General features: G+C 49.8%; 7 protein-coding genes across 7 annotated transcripts, besides 2 other annotated features; 4 read left to right on the top strand and 3 right to left on the bottom strand.

The window, feature by feature from the left end:
* Positions 1 to 998: 998 nt before the first annotated feature.
* BO95DRAFT_462512 (GMC family oxidoreductase) lies at positions 999 to 2702 on the bottom strand (the record flags this gene model as incomplete). The annotated part of the gene is made up of 2 exons (XM_025588924.1): positions 999 to 2380; positions 2456 to 2702. The coding sequence occupies 2 exons, from the start codon at positions 2700 to 2702 to the stop codon at positions 999 to 1001; spliced, it is 1629 nt and encodes a 542-aa protein (XP_025443469.1).
* A 1405-nt stretch (positions 2703 to 4107) lies between these two features.
* On the top strand, positions 4108 to 6008 carry BO95DRAFT_410991 (aldehyde dehydrogenase). Its single transcript, XM_025584200.1, has 2 exons — positions 4108 to 4809; positions 4931 to 6008. Exons 1-2 carry the CDS (start codon positions 4325 to 4327, stop codon positions 5943 to 5945), a joined length of 1500 nt encoding a protein of 499 aa, XP_025443468.1. The 5' UTR covers positions 4108 to 4324; the 3' UTR covers positions 5946 to 6008.
* Positions 6009 to 6578: 570 nt separating this feature from the next.
* On the bottom strand, positions 6579 to 8592 carry BO95DRAFT_462510 (putative glucosamine-6-phosphate deaminase; the record flags this gene model as incomplete). Its single annotated transcript, XM_025588923.1, has 4 exons — positions 6579 to 7442; positions 7496 to 7644; positions 7752 to 7813; positions 8582 to 8592. 4 exons carry the CDS (start codon positions 8590 to 8592, stop codon positions 6579 to 6581), a joined length of 1086 nt encoding a protein of 361 aa, XP_025443467.1.
* Positions 8593 to 10031: 1439 nt separating this feature from the next.
* On the top strand, positions 10032 to 12970 carry BO95DRAFT_430757 (putative beta-N-acetylglucosaminidase; the record flags this gene model as incomplete). The annotated part of the gene is made up of 3 exons (XM_025584976.1): positions 10032 to 10089; positions 10279 to 12791; positions 12857 to 12970. 3 exons carry the CDS (start codon positions 10032 to 10034, stop codon positions 12968 to 12970), a joined length of 2685 nt encoding a protein of 894 aa, XP_025443466.1.
* A 1914-nt stretch (positions 12971 to 14884) lies between these two features.
* On the top strand, positions 14885 to 15328 carry BO95DRAFT_92694 (uncharacterized protein). Its single transcript, XM_025592334.1, has one exon. It carries the CDS (start codon positions 14994 to 14996, stop codon positions 15225 to 15227), a length of 234 nt encoding a protein of 77 aa, XP_025443465.1. The 5' UTR covers positions 14885 to 14993; the 3' UTR covers positions 15228 to 15328.
* A 201-nt stretch (positions 15329 to 15529) lies between these two features.
* Positions 15530 to 17779, top strand: BO95DRAFT_92645 (PhoG like DNA-binding family protein). The gene is made up of 2 exons (XM_025592333.1): positions 15530 to 15894; positions 15978 to 17779. Exons 1-2 carry the CDS (start codon positions 15749 to 15751, stop codon positions 17608 to 17610), a joined length of 1779 nt encoding a protein of 592 aa, XP_025443464.1. The 5' UTR covers positions 15530 to 15748; the 3' UTR covers positions 17611 to 17779.
* Positions 17780 to 18530: 751 nt separating this feature from the next.
* On the bottom strand, positions 18531 to 23378 carry BO95DRAFT_410981 (cleavage/polyadenylation factor CFT1; the record flags this gene model as incomplete). Its single annotated transcript, XM_025584199.1, has 9 exons — positions 21229 to 23378; positions 20869 to 21176; positions 20617 to 20784; positions 20192 to 20551; positions 19919 to 20117; positions 19796 to 19871; positions 19275 to 19728; positions 19069 to 19216; positions 18531 to 19015 (listed from the first exon to the last, which is right to left on the bottom strand). Exons 1-9 carry the CDS (start codon positions 23195 to 23197, stop codon positions 18531 to 18533), a joined length of 4167 nt encoding a protein of 1388 aa, XP_025443463.1. The 5' UTR covers positions 23198 to 23378.
* Positions 23379 to 23676: 298 nt separating this feature from the next.
* Positions 23677 to 24226: a sequence feature (Protein overlapping with rRNA (BO95DRAFT_441601, RAH46941.1) was converted to a misc_feature.).
* A 111-nt stretch (positions 24227 to 24337) lies between these two features.
* Positions 24338 to 24365: part of a sequence feature (Protein overlapping with rRNA (BO95DRAFT_441601, RAH46941.1) was converted to a misc_feature.) that runs on past the window's edge.

Raw genomic sequence — 24365 nt, 5'->3', positions numbered from 1 at the left:
TGCTCGATCTTACTCCGACAGTAAGTCGGCTAACTAAGTTACTACTAGGTTTACTCTAAGTTGGTTTTTGTTGGAGGTTTCGTGACGATAACTAGTTACTTCGGCTAAGTCTGGACGCAGTACGGAGTGCGGAGTATTGTAAATTACGTAGCTGTAGGGTAGCTAGTGTACTCAAATGGTAACTAGCTGCTTTGTAGTTTATTCCTAGCTTGTTCCGGTTGCCGAATATTAGTCATAGTAATTGTATGTACTGGAAGTTACTGTACATGTTTTTGATACACCCAGGTATCGGAGACAGTACGTAATTGTAGTACTGGCCGTACTAGACATACTCGCCAGTACAAGTCTCGAACGTTGACGGATGCTGACTTAAGCCATATAAGTTAACGTTAAGTTAGCTGGCAGTTTTCTGTCTGTCCGGCCAAAACAGATTAGCTGCAGAATGATTTCACACCCCAATCAAGGGATCTTGTTAAGGATGCTTGGTGATGTCGTGGGAATGTCAACTTCATGCCTTTCCGGTTGCTTGACGAGGCGCCTTGTTTCAATGACAACACACCCATACCAAGCACTGTCCATGACCTCAACAGAAAGTAGCCCTCATCGTCGATATCAACAACATATTTATCACTCGTTGAAATCTATGTCTTTGGTTCTAAATTCGGCGCGATAACTCGCCGATGCTAATATACAGACAGGTGTTGGTACAATAAGTGGCGGCGCAGTCCTTTGATCATGGGATCAAGAAAACCCTTCCCAGTTCCTTGCACGCATCCTCTCCGTGATTCATCATTCGTAAATCATAGATCAGGCAACTGGCAATGCCCAACGTATATAGCCGGCCTATCGCTAGTCTCAAGACCAGAGGCAAAAGAAGTTCACGCGCTGGGACCACGCATGATACACTCTCTCTAACGCCGATATCCTTCATTTATGTTTGTGCCATTTCGTAGCAAGAATAGGATAAAGGCGAGTGGGGAGTCCCCTATAGGAGGTGTTCACAGACGAGGCTGCTCGCGTTTCCAGCCGGCCTCTTCCGCGATCAGTTCAGCCGCACGCTCACCGATGGCCAGCACGGTCAACATGGGGTTGATGGTAGGCATCTCTGGGAAGACACCCGCGTCCGCGATACGTACATTTTTGAGGCCCCGCACCTTCAACTGAGGGTCAACGACGGCCATAGGGTCACGGGCCAAGTTACCCATTTTGGTGGTTCCAGCCGGGTGGTACACAGTATGCGCTACGCGACGGCCATACTCTGAGAGTTCTTCGTCCGTCTGGACCTTGGGACCAGGAGCCACTTCGCGTTTGATCCACTCCTTGAAGGGCGACTGCTGAGCGATCTCGCGGGCCGCCTTGAAGCCAGCGACAATGGTGGCAGCATCGTAGCCCTCCGGGTCGGTGAAGTACCGGAAGTCCAGGGCGGGCTTGACGCTGGGATCAGCAGAGGTCAAAAAGAGACGACCACGGGAGCGGGGGCGAGGGATGTTAGGGGTCATGCAGAACGCATCTACCGGTGTGTCATAACCCAAACGAGTGGTGTTCAAGCAGAAGGGGATCTGGTAGCAGTGCATCATGATATCGGCGGCGCGACCATCAAAACCATGTGCATTGGGAAGCTCGCGACGTAGGAAGATCCCGGCATCAGAGTCCATGGTAGTCTGGTTGGGAGGCACAGGACGGTTGAGCTCCCAGATGATTATACTCTCAGGGTGATCCAGGAGATTCTCGCCGACACCAGGGATGTCCTTAATAACCTGGATGCCAAGAGAGCTCAGCTGCTCACGCGGACCCAGACCAGAGAGCAACATCAAGCGAGCAGTATCAACAGCTCCTGCGCAGAGAATCGTCTCCTTCTTAGCCCGTAGGGTGTGCTTAGCGCCAGATTGCAGCGTGACATCAACACCAGTGACAGTGTCACTCTCGACGTTGACGCGTGACACCCAGGCGTTCGTCAAGATGGTCAGATTCGGACGCTTCTCTTCACCACGGAGAATGGGGTGGATATAAGCGACACTGGCGCTGCTACGGCGGCCATCGTCGGGGTTGTAAGAGACGGAGAAGAAGCCAACGCCCTCAGTCAATTCACCCTTGGAGCGGATTTCCTTGTTGAAATCAGAGATGATGGGGATGTTCATTGCGCTGGAGCAAGCCTGAACCCAGTCCTTGCACAGTTGATTACGGTGACGGCTGTGAACAGGCTGGACGGTGTTGCGCAAATTGTCAAGGACGCGGGTGAAGGTCTCGAAGGACCAGCCTGTGCAGCCGGCCTGTTCCCATCTCTTGCAATCGTATTCGAAAGGACGGAAAGAGATCAAGGTATTGTGGCTGGAGCAACCACCCAGCACCTTAGCACGAGAGTGACGGATATGACTGTTGCCTGTATGAATCTTCAATAAGTATTGGGCCTAGATCTCTTTCTTTACTGGACCGGGGCTGGTCGATTTCTACATACCCATTGGTTGTTCAGTTGTACCGTAGTCATAGTCCAATTCGCCTCCCAACAGATTTAACCATTCACGCAGGTTGAGCACGCGGTCATCCATGAAATCACTGGGACCACCCTCAATCACCAGGATGCGCTTGTTAGGCAAATACTCGGCCAAACGACTAGCAATGACACAGCCTGCTGTACCACCTCCCACGATGATGTAGTCATAACTGTTGACATCGCCGGCGGGAAAGTCGTTTGTGGTTGCCATGCTGAGCAAGATGAAATCAAATCCAATCCCAAAGCAGGAGATTAGGGTCGTGAGAAAGTACCAGAGATAACAAAAATGATGGCAGGGAGGAAACGGGGCGGGCGGGAAGGGGAAGAAGAGAAAAGACGGCGGGGACGAGGGGAAGCAAATGTCTTTAAATTGAGTATTGGAGAGGGAGACGCGGCGAGTCCGTAGAGACCCCGAAACTATCAGGCCATGTTTTCTACTCCTAAAACTTGCCAACAATTCCCTCCATTTCCACTCCATGTTCTCCCGCACACCTTTTTTCCCTCATCTTCTTCTTCCTTTTTTTTTCTTTCCCCTCCTTCTTTTGTTCTTTTTTCCCATAAATTTCCTGGACTGGGAGAAAATCTCCACCCCAGGATAAGGCACCGAGTCCGGATCATCCAATAATGATAGTCGTGTGGCGGAAAGTACGCCGCAGTGGGGCACTAGCTCAGCCTCGGCAGTGTGCCCATTGGAAAGTAGTCTGCTGTGCAGAGACGGTACTCTGTAGTTAGTTATTAGTAGAAAACAATACCAACTTATGTGCACCCCACACAGATTCTCACTGGCCAAGGAAATCCCTTCCTATTCTTACTAATTGACTACCTAGTAGCCCGAGTCGGCATCCCTCTCTCCCTCCGACCCGGGCATCTTACTGACCTTGCATGGGTACCTATAGTGACTAGTATTGTACTCCTACAGTGTAAACTGATAAGCTTCGGCTCCAACATCCCTCCAATCGTCTACATATACTATATCGAGCAGGATGGACCATTAATGCATAAGTGCTTACCTATAGAATCCATTGGTCCTCAATTCCTCGTTGACCTTCCGCGATCCGCCCATCTCCTACGACGTCAGTACTCCACATGAGACCCGACACTAGGCCGCGCCACGATCCCGCGAACGGGGCACTAGTCAATGGTAAACTCCATCGGAGATGTAGGGCCGAAGGCATTCCGGGATCGCATTGCCTGCTTAGGCCTTAGGGTTGAGTTAACAGGCGGCAGCACAGGCATACCGGATTGAGCAAGAGGATAATAGACCGGCATGCAAGTTGAGATGAATGCTACATAGTACAAGGAACTTATCTTCTTCTATTTCTGTTCACCTCATCATGGCTTGTAACCAGCTGTTCGATAAGGTTTTCTATCGCGTCCGCATGGGCTTCGTCCTCCGTAGCTGAAACGGCCGTTTCACCACTAACTTACACTGCCGCCGGAGGATCGCTGCCGTTCGTATTAGGTAAGCCTAAACACCCGCCGCCGGGTTTGGCGGTGAAGCCTGCACACCTCCCGAGTCATGCCAATCGTGATCCTATTCGGGCTTAGTTCCTCCGCCACTTGCGTCTGATCTTGCTCCGGGCTAGTTACCTAGAACTAATGAGCCTCGGAGCAATCTTGCAACTTCATTCATTACATCTACTTTTTACTTTTTCCATACAACTCCAGATAGGATTTGTGGTCCTTTCTCTTCGGAAACAGTGCCGTACAATCATACGGGCATCCTTATCTTCTTTCCTCTTCCCCTCCTCCCAAGGCCTTCTCCTTTCCTTACACACCATTCTCCCTCTTCGCATCAGTAGAGCAATAGGGCTCAAATTCCCTATCAGAGCCATGTCTTCCCTTCCTTTTTCTACTCGCGAATTGTATTATGACGGCAAGACCCAGCCTGCCTCTTCAGGCAAAACCTTCCAATCTATCAACCCCTCAAACGCCAGTTCTTTGGCTGAGATCCAGGTTGCTTCACATTCCGATGTAGATGCAGCCATCGCTGCCGCCGACCGGGCCTTCCCCTCATGGTCTCAAACACCACCCGTTGCACGTGCCCGTATTCTCCAGAAAGCCGCCGCCCTGCTCCGCGAGCGCAACGACGATATCGCTCGAGTTGAAACTCTTGACTCAGGCAAGGCATATACCGAGACAAGCACTGTCGACGTCGTCACCGGAGCCGACGTACTCGAGTACTATGCAAATCTGGTTGGAGGTGGCGGGCTGAATGGAGAGACCACACAGTTGAGAGAAGATGCTTGGGTGTACACCAAAAAGTCTCCGTTGGGTGTTTGCGTGGGCATCGGAGCTTGGAACTACCCTATTCAAATGTTAGTCAGCCTTCCTCCTCGGCCGCTCAAATCTCCCCCCCCCCCCCCCCTTCTCTTCCTCTCCTTTGCAATGTGGAAGATGCTTGATGGATGACAAGGATGGCTAAGAATCTATATGCAGTGCGCTATGGAAATCCGCTCCCTGCCTGGCTGCGGGCAATACTATGGTTTACAAGCCAAGCGAATTTACGCCGCTGCATGCACAAACCTTAGCCGAAATCTACACGGAAGCCGGTCTACCCGCCGGCGTATTCAATGTTGTCTACGGTGCCGGCGACGTTGGGGCGTACTTGACTGCTCATCCTACGATTGCAAAAGTTTCCTTCACTGGCCAAGTATCCACGGGCATGAAAGTGGCTGGATCCGCTGCTGGCAACATGAAATATGTCACCATGGAATTGGGCGGCAAGAGCCCCCTCATCATCTTGCCGGACGCGGAGCTCGAGAATGCCGTAGACGGGGCCATGATGGCAAACTTCTATAGTACCGGTCAGGTATGTACTAATGGTACTCGGGTTTTCATCCCCGCTAGCATGAAGACCACGTTTGAGAGGCGCCTTCTGGAAAAGATGCAGTACATCCGTCCTGGGCCTTTATTTGATGACTCAACCAACCTCGGTCCCTTGAGCTCGGCTTTACACCTCGAGAAGGTACACTCTTACATCCGCCACGGTATCGAAACAGACAATGCTACTCTACTTTACGGCGGTTTGGGCAAGCCAAGTGTTCCGAAGGAGTTGGAATCAGGATTTTGGGTGCGCCCGACGGTCTTCACTGACTGCACAGATGACATGCGCATTGTTCAAGAGGAAATATTCGGCCCTGTGATGTCTATTCTATCCTATGAGACGGTGGAAGAGGCGGTCAGGCGAGCGAATACCACTGAGCTCGGCCTAGCTGCGGGAGTCTTTACCAAGGATCTCAATATGGCCCATCGCGTTATTGACCAGCTACAGGCGGGAATTACCTGGATCAATAGCTGGGGTGAGAGCCCTGCTGAGATGGCCGTTGGTGGCTGGAAGAAGAGCGGGGTCGGAGTTGAGAACGGACGCAAGGGTATTGAGGCATGGGTAAAGAATAAGAGCACCCTCGTTGATATGAATGGAGCGGTAGCCACTGTCTTCGCCAAGCTGTAATTGTGACATCTTAAAATTTGTATATATTAATTCCTAGAATGCACAGTGAATTACGTACAAGCCATTTATGGGCTGCTAGTAAGTGGATGATTACTTTTCCACTCCAAGTGGTCGTTATACTGAGTAGCTGGTGTTTGGTGGGTCTAGTGCAGGAACTTCGTATAGTGCTGTTGGGATCAACTATTCGTCGACTCGAGCAAATTGGTCCGTATGAAGAGAAAGTAGTATTGTCCGAGGTCGCGCTCAGCACATCCCATCGGCTAACAATCGTCAACCTATCACACTCTGTAATCCAAAGCTAGCCTTTTGAGTTTCAGCGCGATTCCTTTGCCGCCCAAGTTCAAATCACAACCGCTTGCAGGTGGCGCTGTTATATGCTTCTTGTCTAATGAGTTAGAGCACAGACAATCCCTAATCCCCGGCTAAGTAATCTTCCATCTCAGCTCTTCTGCGAAGATGGCGTTTCCGAGGAGTTTCAAACTTGAGAAAATCATGCCAAAGTCAACTGCGTAATCAAGCCAAGCAAACAAGTCGATTCAGTCTTCCGCGGTCAGATTACATTTCCCTTTACCTTCAGCGGCTCTTCTGTGATTAACGCCAATCCGAATTCTGTTATATCCTTAAGACATGCAATCAGTGTGAAAGAACCCTAGCTCCCATGCGGTCCATAAACAAATCGCCCTTCAATGCTGAATCCAGCCCGCCTATCGCCGAGTCAACCATTCGTGAGGACATACTGTCAGGTGTTAATTCATCGTCTTCCATGGAGCGACTCAATTCCGTATTGATTCTCAAATCCTTCGGGACCTTTTGTGGTGTACTTTGGGGGGTAAGTTCCTGGTGAGTCTTGCCCAGCCCAACCGGGCCGGGAACGTACATCCGAGGTCGATAAGTAAGAGGCGGGCCTTGAGTGCGCGCGTCTGTACCGGCTTGTTCGATAGACTCAAAATAACGCACTGTTTTAACCTTCAGCTCCAGAGTCGCATCCCGATCGCAGACAATGAGTGGGTGTGGGTGCAACTGCAAGGCCGAGAGCGTCCACATGTGATTGACGCCCCCTTCAAGGCCCTTCTCCACTGCGAGAGCCTTGTGAGCACCGGTAGCAACTATCACCACCTCCCGTGCCTCCATAATGGTCTGAATGCCAACTGTCAATGCATGCCGGGGTACCTGATCTACATCATTGTCGAAAAATCGCGAATTGGCTAAGATCGTGTCATATGCCAGAGTTTTAACCCGCGTACGACTGCTCAATGATGAGCCTGGCTCGTTGAAGGCGATATGACCATCGGGACCCACACCACCTAGGAAGAGTTCGATGCCGCCGTACCGAGCGATTCTGGCTTCGAAGGAAGCACACTCGACCGCGAGATCCGGAGCGTTACCGTCAAGAATGTTAACATTCTGGGGCGGGATGTCCACATGGGAGAAAAAATGCTTATACATGAAGCTGTGGTATGATTCTGGATGATCCCGAGGCAATCCGACATACTCGTCCTGCTTCGGTCAACAAAGCCATGCAACTTCGCGGAAGAGAGGAATATACGTACCATGTTGAAAGTCACAACATTCTTAAAGGATATCTCGCCCTTCCTGTGCCGGTTTACCAGAGTCTTGTAGATGATCTCCGGGCTACTTCCGGTTGGCAAGCCGAGTACAAATGGCTGGCTTTCAGTTGGTCGAAACTTCTGGATGCGGCCTGCCTGAAGATTAGATGTGATCCACGTAAGAGTACGAATGCAGGCCACGGCCCAACACGATCAACTTTTCAGGCCTCACACTGGGGCCGGGGGTTCATCTACATACTGATGATATAATCGGCAATGTATTCCGAAGCCTCCAGAGCAGTGTTGCGGATGATAACTCGCCTATTTCGAAGTGGAGTCAGTCTTGATCCAGGTTTGGAGGATATGTAGCACCTTACATTGTGGAAAATATTCCGTTATGCGGGGAGCGACTTGGCCACTGCCGGGGAAGGAAAATACCAATGGGTATGAGTGAGTCACGCTTGCCAAATGTGATTCCAGCTAGCAGACAAGTAGAATCTGGTATATAGCACTGGAAGATGTATTGAAACAGAAGAGGATGGGAATGGAGGGCGAAACAGAAGCTGGGGGTAGCGATCCTGGGTACAAATGTGTAGAGTTCTAGCTCCTGGCTGGGGAAGAGAATGAAAGGAATTGTAGCACTTTGTAAGTGCTTGACAGAAGACAGAAGCGTGGCCACTAGCTTTCTGCCAAACCACGGCTCTGTAACAGTTTCAATTTATGGGGAACGAAAGGGGGTGCGACAGAATGATGTTACTTCGATCTGGACGTTTTTGTAGGTGACGTCCATCGAAGCAATTCCGGCTCGGCTTTAAGGATGATGCCAGCCTACATACCTACTGATTTATCCTAATCACCATCTACTGTAGGTCCAGCAGTCATATGAAAGCATGTGCGCTAGAGGCGTGGAGCTATCGATGACGCAGTGGTCATACCACGGAGAGATTACAGCTGCATGTGCCCCGATTGTCACAGTTGCTATAAATTAGTATGTGAGGGAACGACGAGCAGTGCACAAGAAAGAAAGCCTTTGTTACAAATAGCATTGTCGGAAACTCTGGGCTGAGCATGGTAGATACTGTTACAGACAAAGGTGGCATGGGAGCGAAGGTCCACCGGTGATCCACCATCATCATCTATAGGTAGTGAACTTTAGTTTGATAACTATGTTGCTTACATAAAGTTGAAGGAGACGTGACTTGACCTTTGGATGAAAAGAAAGAAAAGAAAAGAAAGTAGAAAAAGTAATTTTAGCTAATCAATCGCCACGCTGTCAAGAGGCTGCGGTTGCATTCGGTCATCCATGATGGCAGCAGGCCAAACCTAAAAATTGAAAGAGATGGAAGTGTTTCATTCCACTGATCCATTCCAGCCATGCAACCCCTCGATGGCAGGAAGGAGGGAGATGGAGTACGCGGGCCTGTTCGGTAACGGACAGTTTCAATACTGCCTTTGAAATGTACTGTAACAATAACAAAACTGTAAAATACAGAATATGTATTGTATTGTATACTCCCGTATAGTGCAGTAGAATGTATGCGTTACAGAAGATAACACAGAGATACATACAGTACAGTACAGTACAGTAGTAGTTAACTTACTCTTTGCTTCACCCCGTGCTCATCTGATAGTCTGGCATCATGTGACCCTTGCCTGCAAGTGCCAAGCACGGCACTGTTTGATTCAGTTACCGAATAAAATTACAGAATTACTAAGTTTTTCTCTCTCCTCTTTGCGAAGTTTCGGTCAAAGACCCAGTCATGGTGCCTCTCACTTATCTGATTTTGTGATCGCCCCCCACCAAGTGCTGCTGTTTCGACGCGGAGATCCGGCCCTGATATAAACTAATGAACGACTGGATAGATGAAATGCATGTGCGAATCAAATGAAGGAATAGATGAATAAATGATTCCCAACCATTGGTCTCTAGCTATTCAACTAGCGGCTGACATCTTTACTGCTTGCTTCCTTGGTACTCACACGTGCACGCTTCATGTTTTCGTCACTCATGGTTCCAGCCATTATCAATCACTCCTACGGTACCCTTGCGATACACCCCTGGCTTTGTCCAATTAGCGAAGCCAGCCTGCCAGCCTGCCTGGGGCTCTGCCTGGGGAATCCGGAGCTTGTCTAAACTACCGTTTCTGGCACTATTCCCCCACCCCTTTTCCAAAGCATCCGTTGACGTCTGCAGCTCATCATCATTTGTTTCACTGCACACCCATCTTCGCACCGGCATTATTGGTTTGGAATAGTTCTTCCACACCGGGCCCTCATGGCCCCCAAAGAGATGCTGCCGCCTGGCTGGGAGGATCTAGACAGGTAGGTTTTAACCTTGGTCTTGGCATATTTTGCTCCTCTCGAATGCCCCTCACCATTTTCTCTGATACTGCTGCTGCATTGCTTTGACCCTTGGATTTGCCTTCCTGTCTCTCCATGTGTGTTTTCAGACGAGGAATGCGCCTCTTATAGCAGAGTCTTCCTCGAGTCATTTAGTAGGTGGGTAAGCAGTTCACTGCTGACAGTTGCGTCATCCATAATGGCGCTTGGACAGGCAGATGGGGCAACTTTTCATGATGGGCTTCGATGGAACATCGGTCAGTCCTCAGATTCGCTCACTCATCGAGAACTACCACCTCGGTTCGGTTCTGCTCTGTGCAAAAAATCTCAAATGTACTCATACGCCCCATCCCCTCTACACTGTCTTCATTGTGGCCTTCACTGATGGCTTCTTTCCCTCGGCCTCCCAATCCCGTCTTTAGACATACGCACTGATATACGTCTAGCTGCAGTAGATGCAACACGGTTGGTCCTTGAGCTGCAGACAATCGCTCGGGATGCTGGCCATCCGGTGCCTTTGCTAATCGCCCTGGATCAGGAAAATGGCGGAGTAAACAGCCTGTACGATGATATCTACATCCGGCAATACCCAAGTGCGATGGGTATCGCTGCGACAGGGTCCAAGAGCCTAGCCTATGAAGTTGCGATGGCGACGGCACAAGAGCTCAAAGCCGTAGGAGTCAACTGGATCTTGGGTCCTGTTCTCGACGTGCTCACCAATGTGCGCAACCAACCCTTAGGCGTCCGCACCACAGGAGACGACCCACAAGAAGTATCACAATACGGCGTCGAATTCATGAAAGGCTATCAGAAGGCAGGCCTCGTGACGTGCGGCAAGCATTTCCCCTCCTATGGTAACTTGGAGTTTCTCGGGTCTCAGACGGATGTACCAATCATTACTGAGTCCCTAGAGCAGCTTAGTCTGACCGCATTGGTACCATTTCGCAATGCAATCCTTCATGGTTTAGACTCGATGATGGTAGGGGGTGTTTCAATGTCATCGGCTGGAGTCAATGTGATGCACGCCTGTCTTAGTGAGCAAGTGGTTGATGATCTGCTTCGGAAAGACCTTCAGTTCAAAGGTGTGGTCGTTTCTGAGTGCCTAGAGATGGAGGCCCTGACCCACAATATCGGCGTCGGTGGAGGGACAGTGATGGCCAAAAATGCCGGGTGCGATATCATCCTTCTTTGTCGCTCATTCCAGGTTCAACAAGAGGCCATCAGTGGCTTGAAGCTAGGTGTGGAGAATGGTATAATCGGGCGCGGACGCATCGAGCAGTCGCTCCGCAGAGTGTTGAGCTTGAAAGCCAAATGCACGTCTTGGGAGCAAGCCCTCAGCCCGCCTGGTCTTACTTTACTCACCCAAATGCAACCGTCCCACACGAGTCTCTCCACACGAGCATACAACAGTTCTATCTCAGTTGTCCGAGACAAGCAGAACTTACTACCCTTGACCAATATTCTCGAGCAAAACGAGGAGTTGCTCCTCTTGACACCATTGGTAAAGCCGCTGCCCGCTTCGGCTGTATCGCGCTCCGTGAACGAGCATTTGAACGTATCTCTTGACCCGGTTGCGTGGGATCGAACAGCATCTGTTTTGAGTGGCGAAAGTGTCTTCAAAGAGCTTGGGAGGTCCCTTTCCCGACATCGCGGTGGTCGTGTTTTGCATACATCCTACACGGCCAACGGTGTACGTCCGATTCATGAGGACCTCATTGATCGGGCTAGCGCGGTCATCGTCGTCACCGCCGACGCCAACCGAAACTTGTATCAACATGGTTTTACTAGGCACGTGTCTATGATCTGTAGATCCAAATTCACTCCATCAGGCGAACCTCGCGAGAAACCATTAATCGTGGTCGCAGCAAGCTCGCCTTATGACTTTGCAATGGACTTGTCCATTGGAACCTATCTTTGCACTTATGACTTCACCGAAGCGGCCTTGGAGGCCTTGGTCAAAGTACTTTACGGAGAGTTGACCGCCGTGGGGTCACTCCCGGGTTCTATAAGTCGCAGTCAAAAGCTTCACCAGGCGAGGCAACACTGGCTGGTAGAGAGCTGGAACGAGGATAGGGATGCGCATGCCTTAGACTCCCTACTGAATGCTGTCCGAGATGATTGTGTGCAAGGACAACGTCCGGAGTTGCTAGGTGTAACATCTACCAGCTTTCTGCTCCGCAAAGAAGAGATCGATGAGGCACACTTTGTGGTTCGCAACAGCAGTACTCAGGCTTTATACGGATTCTGTTCCACGTATTACTTTCGATCCACGGGCACTGGCGTCATTGGGTCCTTGATCGTCCATCCCGCAAGACGGAAACTATCTATAGGGAATTCTCTCCACAATCGTGCCATCCGAACTCTTCTGCACAGGAAGGGCATGAGACGGTTTCAGCTGGGCTCTCGCCTTCCGGGGATTTATCTGGGTATCCCATCAGCAAACCCGGTGGACCGCAAGAGGCTGCGCCAATGGTTTGCGAACTTGGGGTGGAATACGGCCCTTTCACGGCCTGTCTGTAGCGCGGTCCTGCGCAATTTGTCTTCTTGGACGCCAACGGACAGCTTGGTTCACGGCATCCAGCATGCGGACGTGGCCTATGATCTTGTTTATGGCTGGGACTATGCAGATTCGATTCTGGACCATATTAAAACGAACTCCAGGCAAGGGGTTCTAGATATCTACAAAGTGGCTTTGAGAGGATCCCCGCACTGTGGGATCATCCGGGCGACCCGCCCCGGTAATGGTGCTATTTTGGGCAGCGTAGTCGTCTACAATGGACGAGCAGCTTTAGCGGAGCACATGCCGGTTCTGAGATCGCTTCAAATTGCCGCCGGAGGTATCTCGTCTCCCGTCATATCTCCATCGGTCGGCGAGTACGCTACAGTCATGCAGGGCCTGATCTTACTAGGCATCAAGCAAATCCGCAAACAAGGTGCTGAGGCCGTGATAATGGATTGCGTGAGTCATTCTTTCCAAATGTGAAGCGGTTTGCATAAGGGCGTTATTGACGATTTTTGCTACAGGTTGATGGTGACAGCAATCTTGACTGCCTTTCCGGCATGGGCTTCAGTGCCCTGCATAGCTTTGAAGAAATCAATTGCGATGCCGCGACATGGACCATGGCACCTTCCTCGTAGATAGTGCTTTCTGAGCAGCCTCAGCTTTAAACTCTGTGTGATAGCTCCCGAGGTCTGTATATAGTCTTCTCACCTTTGCATGATGATCCACCCGCTGTAAATATCAGTCAATACATCGGACAAAGCAATTCTGAGTTGAATTCGGGACCCATAACGAGCTTCTAGCTATCTTTCTTTCTTCCCTTTTTGTTTTTACCTTCTTTCTCTGTTTTTTTTGGGGGGGGGGGGGAAAGGGGGGTTAATGTCATCATAGCGACAGAAGAGACGTGCCGCCGGCGATGCAAGCGTTCCGATCCAACGGGGGCATATCTGCATTCGACTAAGAGTCTGATAAACTGTTTTCGGATGCCGGCGCCCCAACATGGTTGACTGGGTTAGCGGCCTAGTCGCACAATGTTCGGCCAGTCATCTTTTTGCGGACAGCATCATATGTGAGACATGCAGCTAGCTCTAGGCCTGCTTCAGTCTTCGGAGCCGATGCTAGACTGGTAGGGCCAGTCTCTACGTCCACAACTAAGTTACTCGTATATTATATATACACCCGAGTACGGTGATGGGTATATTCGCACAGTATCTCCATGAGTACTTCAGTGATCTAAGAAATATCCAAACTCTTCCTGCCCTGGCCACAACAAAGGACATGGTTGATTGAGCCTGGAGTGGTGGGTGGAGTTCCGGAAACAGCAAAGGACATCACAGTCATTTCAGGGGAGACTCGCAACTGGGAATTGAAGGGAATCGAGCATTAGAAGCAAGCTCTCACCAGTTGGCGGGCAGTTCCGGTCAGTTCGGCTCCACCAGGCAAGCTGACCGACCGTAAACTTTAATTAAAAAAGTGATCCCCACTACTCTGGTAAGTTACTTTACACTTTTAGCACCATCACCGTCTCCGGCCACCTAGACTACGACTACATGCATTCGCATTCTTCTTCCTCACTTGTTCCTTCTTCTTTCACCACTATGCGTACTGCATTGTAGGTGCATGTACACCTACATGCGTATCTCTAAATGACCGCCCCTACTCAGGCACAACCGCGAATAGAATGAGACCGAGGCGCTAAGAGAGGCTTACACAGTAATAACTAAGTTATAACTAGTACTACTTGAGTCCGTACTCGAGAATCTGTTCAACTCCTTGATTTGTCCATCTGTCTTCAGTATTTTTTCTTTCTTTTCAGTTTTCAGTTTTCAGTTTGTTCTTGTTAGATGAGTACGTGGGTTACTACGGAGTACTGTACCTAGTATGTACTCATTCATATTAACCCACTCGTGCCCGGGGGCAGAGCGAGGGTCTGTCTATCTGAATGTGGATTAGTCTTGTTTGTCTGTCCCACCCACCCACCTGCAGTCTACGGAGTACTGAGTACTGACTGACTGGAAGTCAATTAGAGCCAGTCTATCTACGAGGCAACGAATGGTATGTTAATATAGAATCTATAGTATCTATAGTCAGTATCTACAAACGACTGTATACTTGTCAACTCAATTGAGTTGTGGAGTGATTAAATTGGATTCATAACTAAGGTTGCTCCGTACTGGACTCCGTAAACCAACTAGTACTGGGTACTTAACTCTCTCCTCTTTTCTCTTCGCTCCCCTCATAGCTCGATCCAGTCTCCGTGCGCCCCCTTCCCCTCCCCCTCCCCCCTCCCCCGTCTCCGGTCCCGATGGCCCTTTTGATTTGCTTGGCTTCCTGGCTTCGGGGAAATCTGATCCACCCTGCTCTCGGAATCTGGAGTCTCTTGCTTGCTCGTGCTTGTCTCGTTCTTTTCTGGTCTCTTTCTCTCAGCTTAATACTTCCCTAATTTACTATTACGACTACGACAACAACAACAACTTCTACTACTACTACTACTACACTAAGTTACTATAGTGCACTACCTATTCACTTCACCTATTCCTTCTGCAAAGCTGAGCTTCTAGCATCTACACATAGTTTCTGCTGGTCTCTCTGTTTTGGTTGGGTTCGATGTCGATAGGTTAACAATTTTCTTTTCCATTTTCCATTTCCATTGTACACAGTATGTACTCTCTGTTTTGTCCGGTTTGCTTGTCTCCTTGGCCTACTGCTGATTTCCACTGCATCCCCCGGGCCTCCTCCCCTCCCTTCCTTCCTCCCTTCCTCCCTCTCTCCGCACGCGCACGTGTGTGCCGCACCTTAACGTTACTAGGTACTGGGTATTCATCCTTCTCATATCTATCCACAACAATCCAAAAGGGAACGATTGCGGAACCATCACTGCAACCGGCTTTCTAAACCATTGTTCACCCCCCCGCCCCCCCCCAAACCAATTTACCTTACTCCACCCATTTGCTTCTTTGGCTTCACACTCATCCATCTACTCATCCATTCATCCATTCATCCATTGATTCACATCAATCATATCGGTCTGTCCTTCCCTCATGAACCCCGTCTTTGGCTTCCTTCTGCGGCCGCGCTCGTAGCGCAACACCCCTCCCGCCGGAATCGATCTGGCTTTCCACCTGCTTACCTGCCACACCCTTCTTCACCCTTCACCCTTCACCTTTCGTCCTCCGTCCTTCAACTTCACTCAACTTTTTGCCCTCTCACATCCTCTTCTCTTCTGCCGCTTCCCGACCTAGCTTTTTGTCCTGTTTCTCCTGCTCTTCCTTTCGCTCTTCCTGCCGCCTCACTCTCCCTCACCCTCTCCTCCCTAGGTCGCCCTCATTGACACTTTGCTTCCAGTCCCGCGGTTGGTCACTCTTCTGCGTTTGGTCTTTTGAGAGGTTCGAGCCCCGAAGGGCCAATCCTTCAACATGGAGGGCTTTGACACTATGTCTATGCCCTATTTGGCCAGCCCGCTTTCCTTGAGCAATCTCCAGGGGTCCGACTACCTCCATTCTATGCCTGGTATGGACATGCATGACCAGCGATCAGCTTTCGAGTCGGAGCCCTTCGTTAGGTAAGTATTATATAGGGCCCTTGAGAGTGGTAATTCCTGCCCGATCTGCGATCTTGCCGTGGCTAATCATTGTCCCGGGCTAGCGGCGACGACATTACCTTTACTCAACATGGTGTACCCCCCACAAGCCTGAAACGCTTTCCGTCAGACTACCAGGACCCCTTCACAGATATAGTGCCAACCTTTGACCCTGCTCCTCCAGAGCAACCTCCAGACTCTTCAATCGACCACAACAACAAGCTCTTAAGCTTTTCACTTCCGGCCTACAGTTTTACATTGCTTGACTACTCACTGCGGCGCACCTCGGTTTCTCTTGCAGCCCAACTGCATGGCATGTTCTTCCTCGCCGAGTCGCCCTGGACTACCTCGCCCACAGAGAATGCTTTACCCCAGCAAGGCGCGGAGCTGACCTGCTATCGGCGAAATCTCTTTCAAATCACCGGCTCAGTGACCCTGCCACGAAGCTTGAGATATATTATGACGGAGCAAGGCGACCGAATACCTATTCTTGCCCAAGAATTGACTGTTTCAGCTACCGAGTCGGTCGAAGGTAACTCGGTCAAGATTATCTCGGTACCTTGGAAGACACCAGCCGCAAATCAGAATCAATCAACAGATGAGAGCAGCGTCACAGCGAATGGCATGGGTGCCAACTCAAGCACCGCTAATCCCAAAGTCGAAAAAGAGCCGCCACCGATCCCGTTGGACATTATGGCTGGTCAGGATCTTGATACCGACTATGCGACTTTTCCGATTGCATGGAAGCGACTACAATTCCGCGTCGCGACTGCCAATAATGGTCGAAGAAAAGAGCTCCAACAACACTTTGTCGTTCGATTGAAAGTCATTGCTACCTTGTCTACTGGAGCCAGAATTCCCATTTGCGAAGTACAGTCAGGTCCTGTCATTGTTCGGGGTCGTAGCCCACGCAATTTCCAATCCCGCAAGGACTTGCCTCTGAGCGGCAGCGCTGCTGCTTCACGAAAGAATAACCAATCCACTGCGGTGAACCGAACACCGACCAGTGAATCTGCCCCGTCTTCTAACCTAACACCGGCTAAAGCCAAGGCGACGGTGAAAAGTAGCTCACCTGAGACCGCAGTCTCTCAAGGCAGTATAGCTCCTCCTCCACCGGCTACCGCCGACTGGGCACAGATCTCGCCTGCCGTTGGGGGAACAACAGCTTCCGCACCATTGCCTCATTCGTCTGTATATGCTCAATCGAGTCCAGATTTCCCGCGGCCTACGGATACACAGCGGCTTCACAATAGCATTCCGGCTCCCATGAACTTGTCCCTTTTCGACGAGGACGAGAGCGGAGAAAGCGTCAACATTCATGATTCAGCCAGAGCAGCTGCATCGTACAGCAATGACGTATCGCATAGGGATTCCAATATAGACGGCACTGCACCCCCAGCAAAAATGCGGAAACTCTCCCATGGCCCGCCCCAAGCGCCATCTCGATCTGCCTCTTCGTCGCTGCCCCTACTGGGTAGTACGAACATGCAGCAATCATTTGCGTCTACGCTTCCCTTCCCCAATGAAAGTGCTGATTTGTTGTACGAGTACTTTCCGTTGGGGCTGGATGATTGGCAGGCGCCTGTTGATGCTGTTTACCGACCGCATGTAGTGCATCACACCAATCTGCCGGAGGTCAAATTTGTGGCTGCGCGAGGAAGAAGCAAGCGATATTTTGCTGCAGAAGACGTCTTCTAGATGGATCTAGTCCATGAGCGATAGCACTGCACTCGAAAATATAGACTGGGAGCAAAAGTTCCCCCTCCCAAAGCAGCAGAGAATGGGTTGCGATATGCCCCCTCACTTGTATGGAAACCTTATCCACCATCGTGCTTCATCGTCTTGGGATGCTGTGTTTGATCTTCCAATTTTCCCTACTTTATCAGGCTTGTCGCCGACAATATGCAACCTGTTCGGATGACTTCTCTCTTGGAACCCGACTGACACATAGATTTCTCAGGAACATATATAGGGGTGTACGGTTATGGAAATTAACTCCCGGATCAAACGGGGACGGACTGGCGCATGCTAGGGCATGCTGGAGTTTCTGCTTGTTCGATGTTTTCATCATGGCGTTTGGGGGTTCTTGATTGGTGTTCTTGTTGACTATAAGTTCTTTTTCGTTTCCTTTCGGCCTTTCATTTTTGTTCTTTCTTGCCTATCTATCTTGCAGATGCTCGGGTGCCAGGCTTATTACCTGCCTGCTTACCGCACTACTTTTGTCACTATGAATCGTTAATTCATAGACCGCATTTACCGGTCGTATATTTGACTCCACGTCGTCCTTGCATAAACTTGTTATCTTGCGGGTTGGGTGTTGTAAAGCAGCTTGATAAAGTGTCCGGTTACTGATTCAGGAAGCCAGCTAAGTCTCATTTGCTTGCGAGATGGATGCAAAGGACTAGGAATGTAGTGAGTCGTGAATCTGCCATACACTGCGTGCAGCGGACATAGGTTTCTAGGCTTGCGGTACTGAAAAGTGAGCGGAGCTGCTGCACATACATCACATCGTTGTGGGCCAAGAAACAGTCGGCTCTTTGGAAATAAGACCGACGTAGTGCTTGCAAGTCCGCGTCAACTTAATGTGCTTGCATGAGACACCCGAAAATACAACCGCATCAGAGATATCCAAGTCCATCGCCCCCTATGCTTTCCAAATCCGCCTTGATCTCCCATTCGTTTGCCCCAACGCGGCTTGCTATCTCCGTTTTGCGCTGTGTACTGAGATTGAGCCATTGGTTTAACAAAGTGCCGTCCAGCATCCCCCTTCCCGCAGTACCGTCACTCTCAACGGCGCGGAAAGCGCGAGGGTTCAATCCGCAAGGATGCTCAAGAATGTTAGTCAATTGGGACTGCAGAGCGGACAGTCGACGGTATGCCTCTTCTGGAATGCAAGTTATGAGGCCGATAGATCCGTTTTGTGAGGTCATGAGAGACTGGTAGAGCGGTGCTTGGCGATCCAGGTCCATGTCATCCTGTTGAGAAAGTAGCGATTCTGACGAAACCATCGTACGTGGAAGCAGTGTTAGCGTAGAGGCAAAGTTGCCCGTATGGAATTTACTACGACTGAGTAGTCTGTCCCCATTGGAGGACTTGGGGTCTGCTTCTGAGTCAGTCAAAGTTCTCCCCATGAACGCCAACCACAGTGTTGCCTACCTTCGGGGTCATATTGTAATATGTGAATGTTGCAGTCGCTATCAGCCACGACGAGGAACAGCCTTCTGCCATCAGGAAGGAAGTCTGCGGCTACCACCTCCAAATAGTCCAGGTCTTTGGCGAACAGACTTAACTTATACGGCTCCTCCTGGAAACACATCAGTTGTCAGATCGGCGGCGGTATGTTTAGGCATGAAGAAACGTACCGAATAGCCAGCGAACCACAGCCCTCTCGTGGCGTCTCCCAGAATGCACATGCCAGTGCCTTTCAGCTCTTTCACAACACTGACATAGCATTGCATATCCATAAATGCCACTGGAAGAAGGCTGCCGTCCTCTTTGAGACCTCTGACCATGCATTTCTGCCCTTGGGAGACAATAATGAAACCCTGACCGCCAATTTCAGACAGTGCAGTTACAGCACCCTTTACCAATTCTTTGCCGATGAGTTTCAATTTGCGGTCCAATGAGGGATTATCGGGGTCCGGAACCACCTTGATCACCTCGAAGACATATATGCAACCTCGCGAGGGTATATCTTCACCGCGCGCAATCGCCGTCCCGACAACTATCATCTCTCTGCGTTCTCGGGTGTTTTCCGAAATTTCGAGACTGATATTTTTCATGGCCATCACATACTCACTAGCATCCAAAGAATAACTTGGGATTTACAAGGAAATGTCAGTACTTCTCGTAACCGAATAGACCTTCCATTGCTTCCTCTCACCTGTCAAGAATAGACCATGTCTTCGGGCTAACTATTTTCAGAGAGCTTCTATGCGCTTCAGGCAGGAATGAAACAACTGATGGCATTTAGCATGTATTCTGAAAACACGCAAAGACAACGAACCTTCGGTGCGCCACTCGGGATGCAGTTCGTCGTCTTCGGGCAGTTTGAAATCTGTCTTTTGGCAAGTCCCCAGTACATAAATTCCTGACGAGGACGAGTAGGCTAAGTGATCAACTTGTTCACCCAATGGTACCTTCCGCAAAGGCCATTTGTGATCAAACAGCATGCCACGGGGCAATTGACACAGACGAATGGTGCCCTTCAGCGGGTCAGCTTATCACCTTTCGGGTAGAAAGAGTTGCACCTGGTCAAAGTCTGGGTTCTGAGACTTACATTCAATTCTAGATAGGCGAAACGGCTAATCGACGCCAGAGGGTTAAGAATGCTCACGCTTCGTGGATAATCCCCTCGTAAGCGTACAAAATGCGGCGAGCTGGTAGATGTCCGCACGATGAAACCAGCCGAAGCCCCGGGCATGAAGACGGTGGCAAGCCCGAACAAGTCGGGAAGGATACGCAATGGTTGGGCTTTACATTGACCTTTGTCAGCCGATTCTACGCCCCCACGAGAAGGTACCTTCGGAAGAACTGTGTTGACCTCCTTCGAGAATCGCAGGCTGGGTTTTCCATCTCCGGCACCCGTGGAGACGAAAAATGGTTTATATATGTTAATGCCGTCGTTCTGGCACCGCAACTAATGATAAGAACGCGTCAGCATGGGAGATCAAGTGTAGTGTACACGGAAACACTTGAGCATACAATCAAGTATGGCGAGGCGCTAGAGGAATCCCCAAGGTCGGTAACAATAGCCTCGGTCAATGACTCTCGTGCCCCAGATCGCTTTGGGGCTTCGGAGGACAAGATTGGTGGCAGCCCGGCAACTCCCTCAATAATAGTCACCAGGATTTGATCGGGAAGGCGGTACATCTGAACATCAGGTAAGCAAACGATCGGTGGTGTATACAGCCAGCCAACCAGCTCAAGAAATTTGAATACACACGGTGTACCTACATAGAGTTTGTAATCCTGGTCCAGGAGGAATAAATAGAGAACGCCCGGTTCTTTGAAAGCTGAGTCGACAGCAGAGAATGTGCCAGTCTTATCGTAGTACAGACTACAGGAGATCCATTTTTTTACTGCGAATTGCTCATGTAGGACGACTTCGTCAAGATCCCCACTTTCGTCGGATTGAAGAAACAATAAGGTTGAGTCATCCCGAAGAATTGCAAGGCAGGGGTCTGCAAAGCTGGCACTAATAGCCATCCGTTCATCATTGGTGTCATCATCCCAGATGGGATATATTTGGGTTAAACCCAAATCTATGTCTCATCAGCGCAACTATTCCAGCACTAGATCGGGCCGGGGGCTTACCGCTATCGTAAGTTCGAACTTCATTTTTCAGAACTTGAACTACCCGCTTGTTACCCATCAAGGTGTTGATTTCAATGGTCACATCTTCATTTGGATTGAACTCAGTGGCTTTGAAGGGTTTCAAGACACCGGAATCTTCCAAGTAAACAAGAGACTCTTCTTTATCGACGCTTTTCGTGCGAGAAGCGATGACAAAATGGCGTGATTGAGATCGACAGTCGTCCGAAATGCCGGTTGCCGCCTTTGTGCCTTTAATTACAAAAGCTGTCCAGAGACATTCCGCAGCCTCAACTTCAACGGAGTGTATCACATCAGGATCAAGTTCGCGACTCAGTGCTATCAAACCACCGCCACTATCAGAGCCCTGAGCTGCCACTAGTTCCAACCTAGCAGATTCATGTTCGGAATGATTATATTCCATTTCCGCAACCACGGAGCGCCTGCCTAGGACAATGTCCCTCACAGGGGCGATGTTGATGAGTCTGTCGAGGACGCGAAAGTAACGTATACCAGAAGTATGTTCAAGCTTTGTGGAACCACCAGTCGGAGCCAAATCTGGTGATGTGGCATATAAATCGTCTTCGTAAACATCGTTTTCATTCTGGTCATCGTCCATGTCCACAGAATCATCCATAGCTTTCGACAATGGCCGAAGCTTTTTCGAGCTCGAGGATGCGAAGGAGTAACCTAAAAGGATAGAGTCCGAACCTTCGCTGCCTAAGAAAACCCTACTTTCGCCAATAGACGCTGAGGAGGAAGCAGCTGATTTCATAGAATCAACCCCGGCGTGACTGGATAAGGGGTGTACTGAAATTCCAGAGACTGACCTGCCATCGAGCCTAAATTTCACAATCGCGAAGTCTCCTGTCGATAACACCAGCAGCAAATCACCACTGCCGTCGTCCAAAGTCTCAAGAACGCAGTTTTCTAGACGCAGAGCCAGGTCTGAGTGATCCGACATAGAAAATGCCGAGACCAGTCTGGAAAACTCGTTGACTCCGACCGCGTTGGTCTTACCGGCCTGATCAACATGCACCAGCTCATTGGACCCAATCAACAAAGCGCCGCCAACAGGAGGTGGGAGTGCTACCACTTTAAAGAGATCGCTGGGCAACCTAGATACTGAAAGCAGGGTGGTGGATGCTCGCTGTTCCAGATCGAGAGTAAACACGGAATAGAAGACAATGTCTTTTCTTTCTTGTAGGAGTGCGCTAGACGTCGCAACCTGCGAGTACAGTATTCCAAAAGTCGGTTCCCTATATTCATATAGAAATGCGAAACTTATTGGGTGCAGAATTGTTGGGTCCAGTGCACTCAATGGTAAGACGAAGGATGGAGCATACGGGGTTTGATATATTGTGGCCGGATTGGCCTTTTCACGATCGTTATCCCCAGAGCTGTGGCTTCCTGCATTCTGTCCTTCTAAGTCTGAGTCATAATCATCCATCACCAAGTCATCCCCTGGCTGATGAAAAGGAATGATGGCGAAATTCCGGATCCCGAAGTTGAATATCGCACATCTACTGCTTGGGTCCACACTAAGAATGCTGCCACAACTGCTCAAGTCAGGGACCCAGGGACTACGGGTCAAGTCATCCCGCTCATAATAATGAATCGAGATTGTTGAGATACCACGGCGTTCCGGATCCCATTCAATCAAGCTGAGTTTGGCATTGCGAAACGAGATGAGAATGGCCTCTCCCCCGCTTCTTGAATTCAAAGTTTTGACCCGGCACAGGTTGGTTGCTGTGCCAGCTAAGGGGTACTCCTTCTCCAGGACCAGTTTCGTTGTTTGTTCACTGAGCTGCCCATCCACTCGTTGTAGACCACAAGGGTTCCTTTGCAAAGAAAAGATTTGGAGTAAAGAGGTCTTCACGACAACGAGATTGGTAGATGATTCAGTCAGGAAAGGTAGTGCCAATGCATGAGTGACCCCAGTGGGGGCCAGCAATTCGGAATAGCACTGCATCTGCAATGTTGAGCGAGATCTGCGGTCGTCTTTTTAGTATAAATGGTCTGGCCAGCCACCCGGCTGCTTTAACTGCCTTGCCGTTTCCTCAACATTGCCTGATATCAAAGGCGAGGCAGGTTAAGGGGCGAAGAACAGGTCTGTGGCACAACAAAGGGCATACAATGAAAACTGGCGTGAGTCGAAAGGTACGTCCGGAACTTCAACAAAAACACTAGGCTCGGATCAAACAGAGCGATAATTCACGTGACAGTCCTATCAGATGATGTAAGACGCCACTGAACGGGCCTAGTCAAGTTATAGCTTTACTAACTAACCAACCCGGCTTTTTTCGCTGAATTACGGGGACGCTTGGCCTACGCTCACATTCAGTTCAATGGTACTGTAAGTAGAACGGGCGTTGCTGGATGTGTTGACTTCTTCACTTCGATTGTCTCATAATCCGCATACATTTCATGTGAGCTACTGAACTATACCAAATGGCTTCTCTACAAACATCCCTCATTTGGGTCATATATGCCATTGCGATAGTCCTTGCGGTATTGGTAGCCTGGTTCCTCATCCACATTTATCAAGCCCCTCGAGATCGTTCGCGCGCTGTGACCTTAACTTGTATTTTTACCATCACAAGTCTTCTTGCAACTGTTCTCCTACTGCCAGTTGATGTTGCTCTGGTCTCTTCAGCGACGTCATCAAGTCTGGGCCAAAGGAAAGGTTTGACCGCCCAAACTGATGTCGACAATGTTCTTCGTTCCTTGACTGTCGTATACTATCTACTCTATTCACTTGATGCCATCCTATGCCTTTTAGTCATCCCGTTTATTTATTTCTGGTACGAAGAGTATGATGAGGTTGCTACTGAAGCAGGTGAACAAACCTCGGCCCAACGACTCTGGGCTGCCCTCAAATATACTATATCTTTTATCGCAATTGTGGCAGTGCTACTTCTGGTCGGCTCTCTTGTTCCTATGTCGAACGTCGAGAATGTCACTGAAAGTGAACCTCTTACGGCCTCAATGGTCGAAAATCGTATGCCCTTCGCTTCCTTTTTGAGCTTTGTTGCCCCTTGATTACCTCGAGCAAAATACTATCTTGATCTATTCCCCTTGCGAAGCTGACTCTTGACTTTCTTATATATAGGAGGCGAGCGCGCCCTTGTGTTTACAGT

This window comes from Aspergillus brunneoviolaceus (genome assembly GCF_003184695.1).
Source record: "Aspergillus brunneoviolaceus CBS 621.78 unplaced genomic scaffold BO95scaffold_24, whole genome shotgun sequence".
NCBI classification, from domain to species: Eukaryota; Fungi; Ascomycota; class Eurotiomycetes; order Eurotiales; family Aspergillaceae; genus Aspergillus; species Aspergillus brunneoviolaceus.
This window is presented reverse-complemented; position numbering and strand designations above follow the sequence as displayed.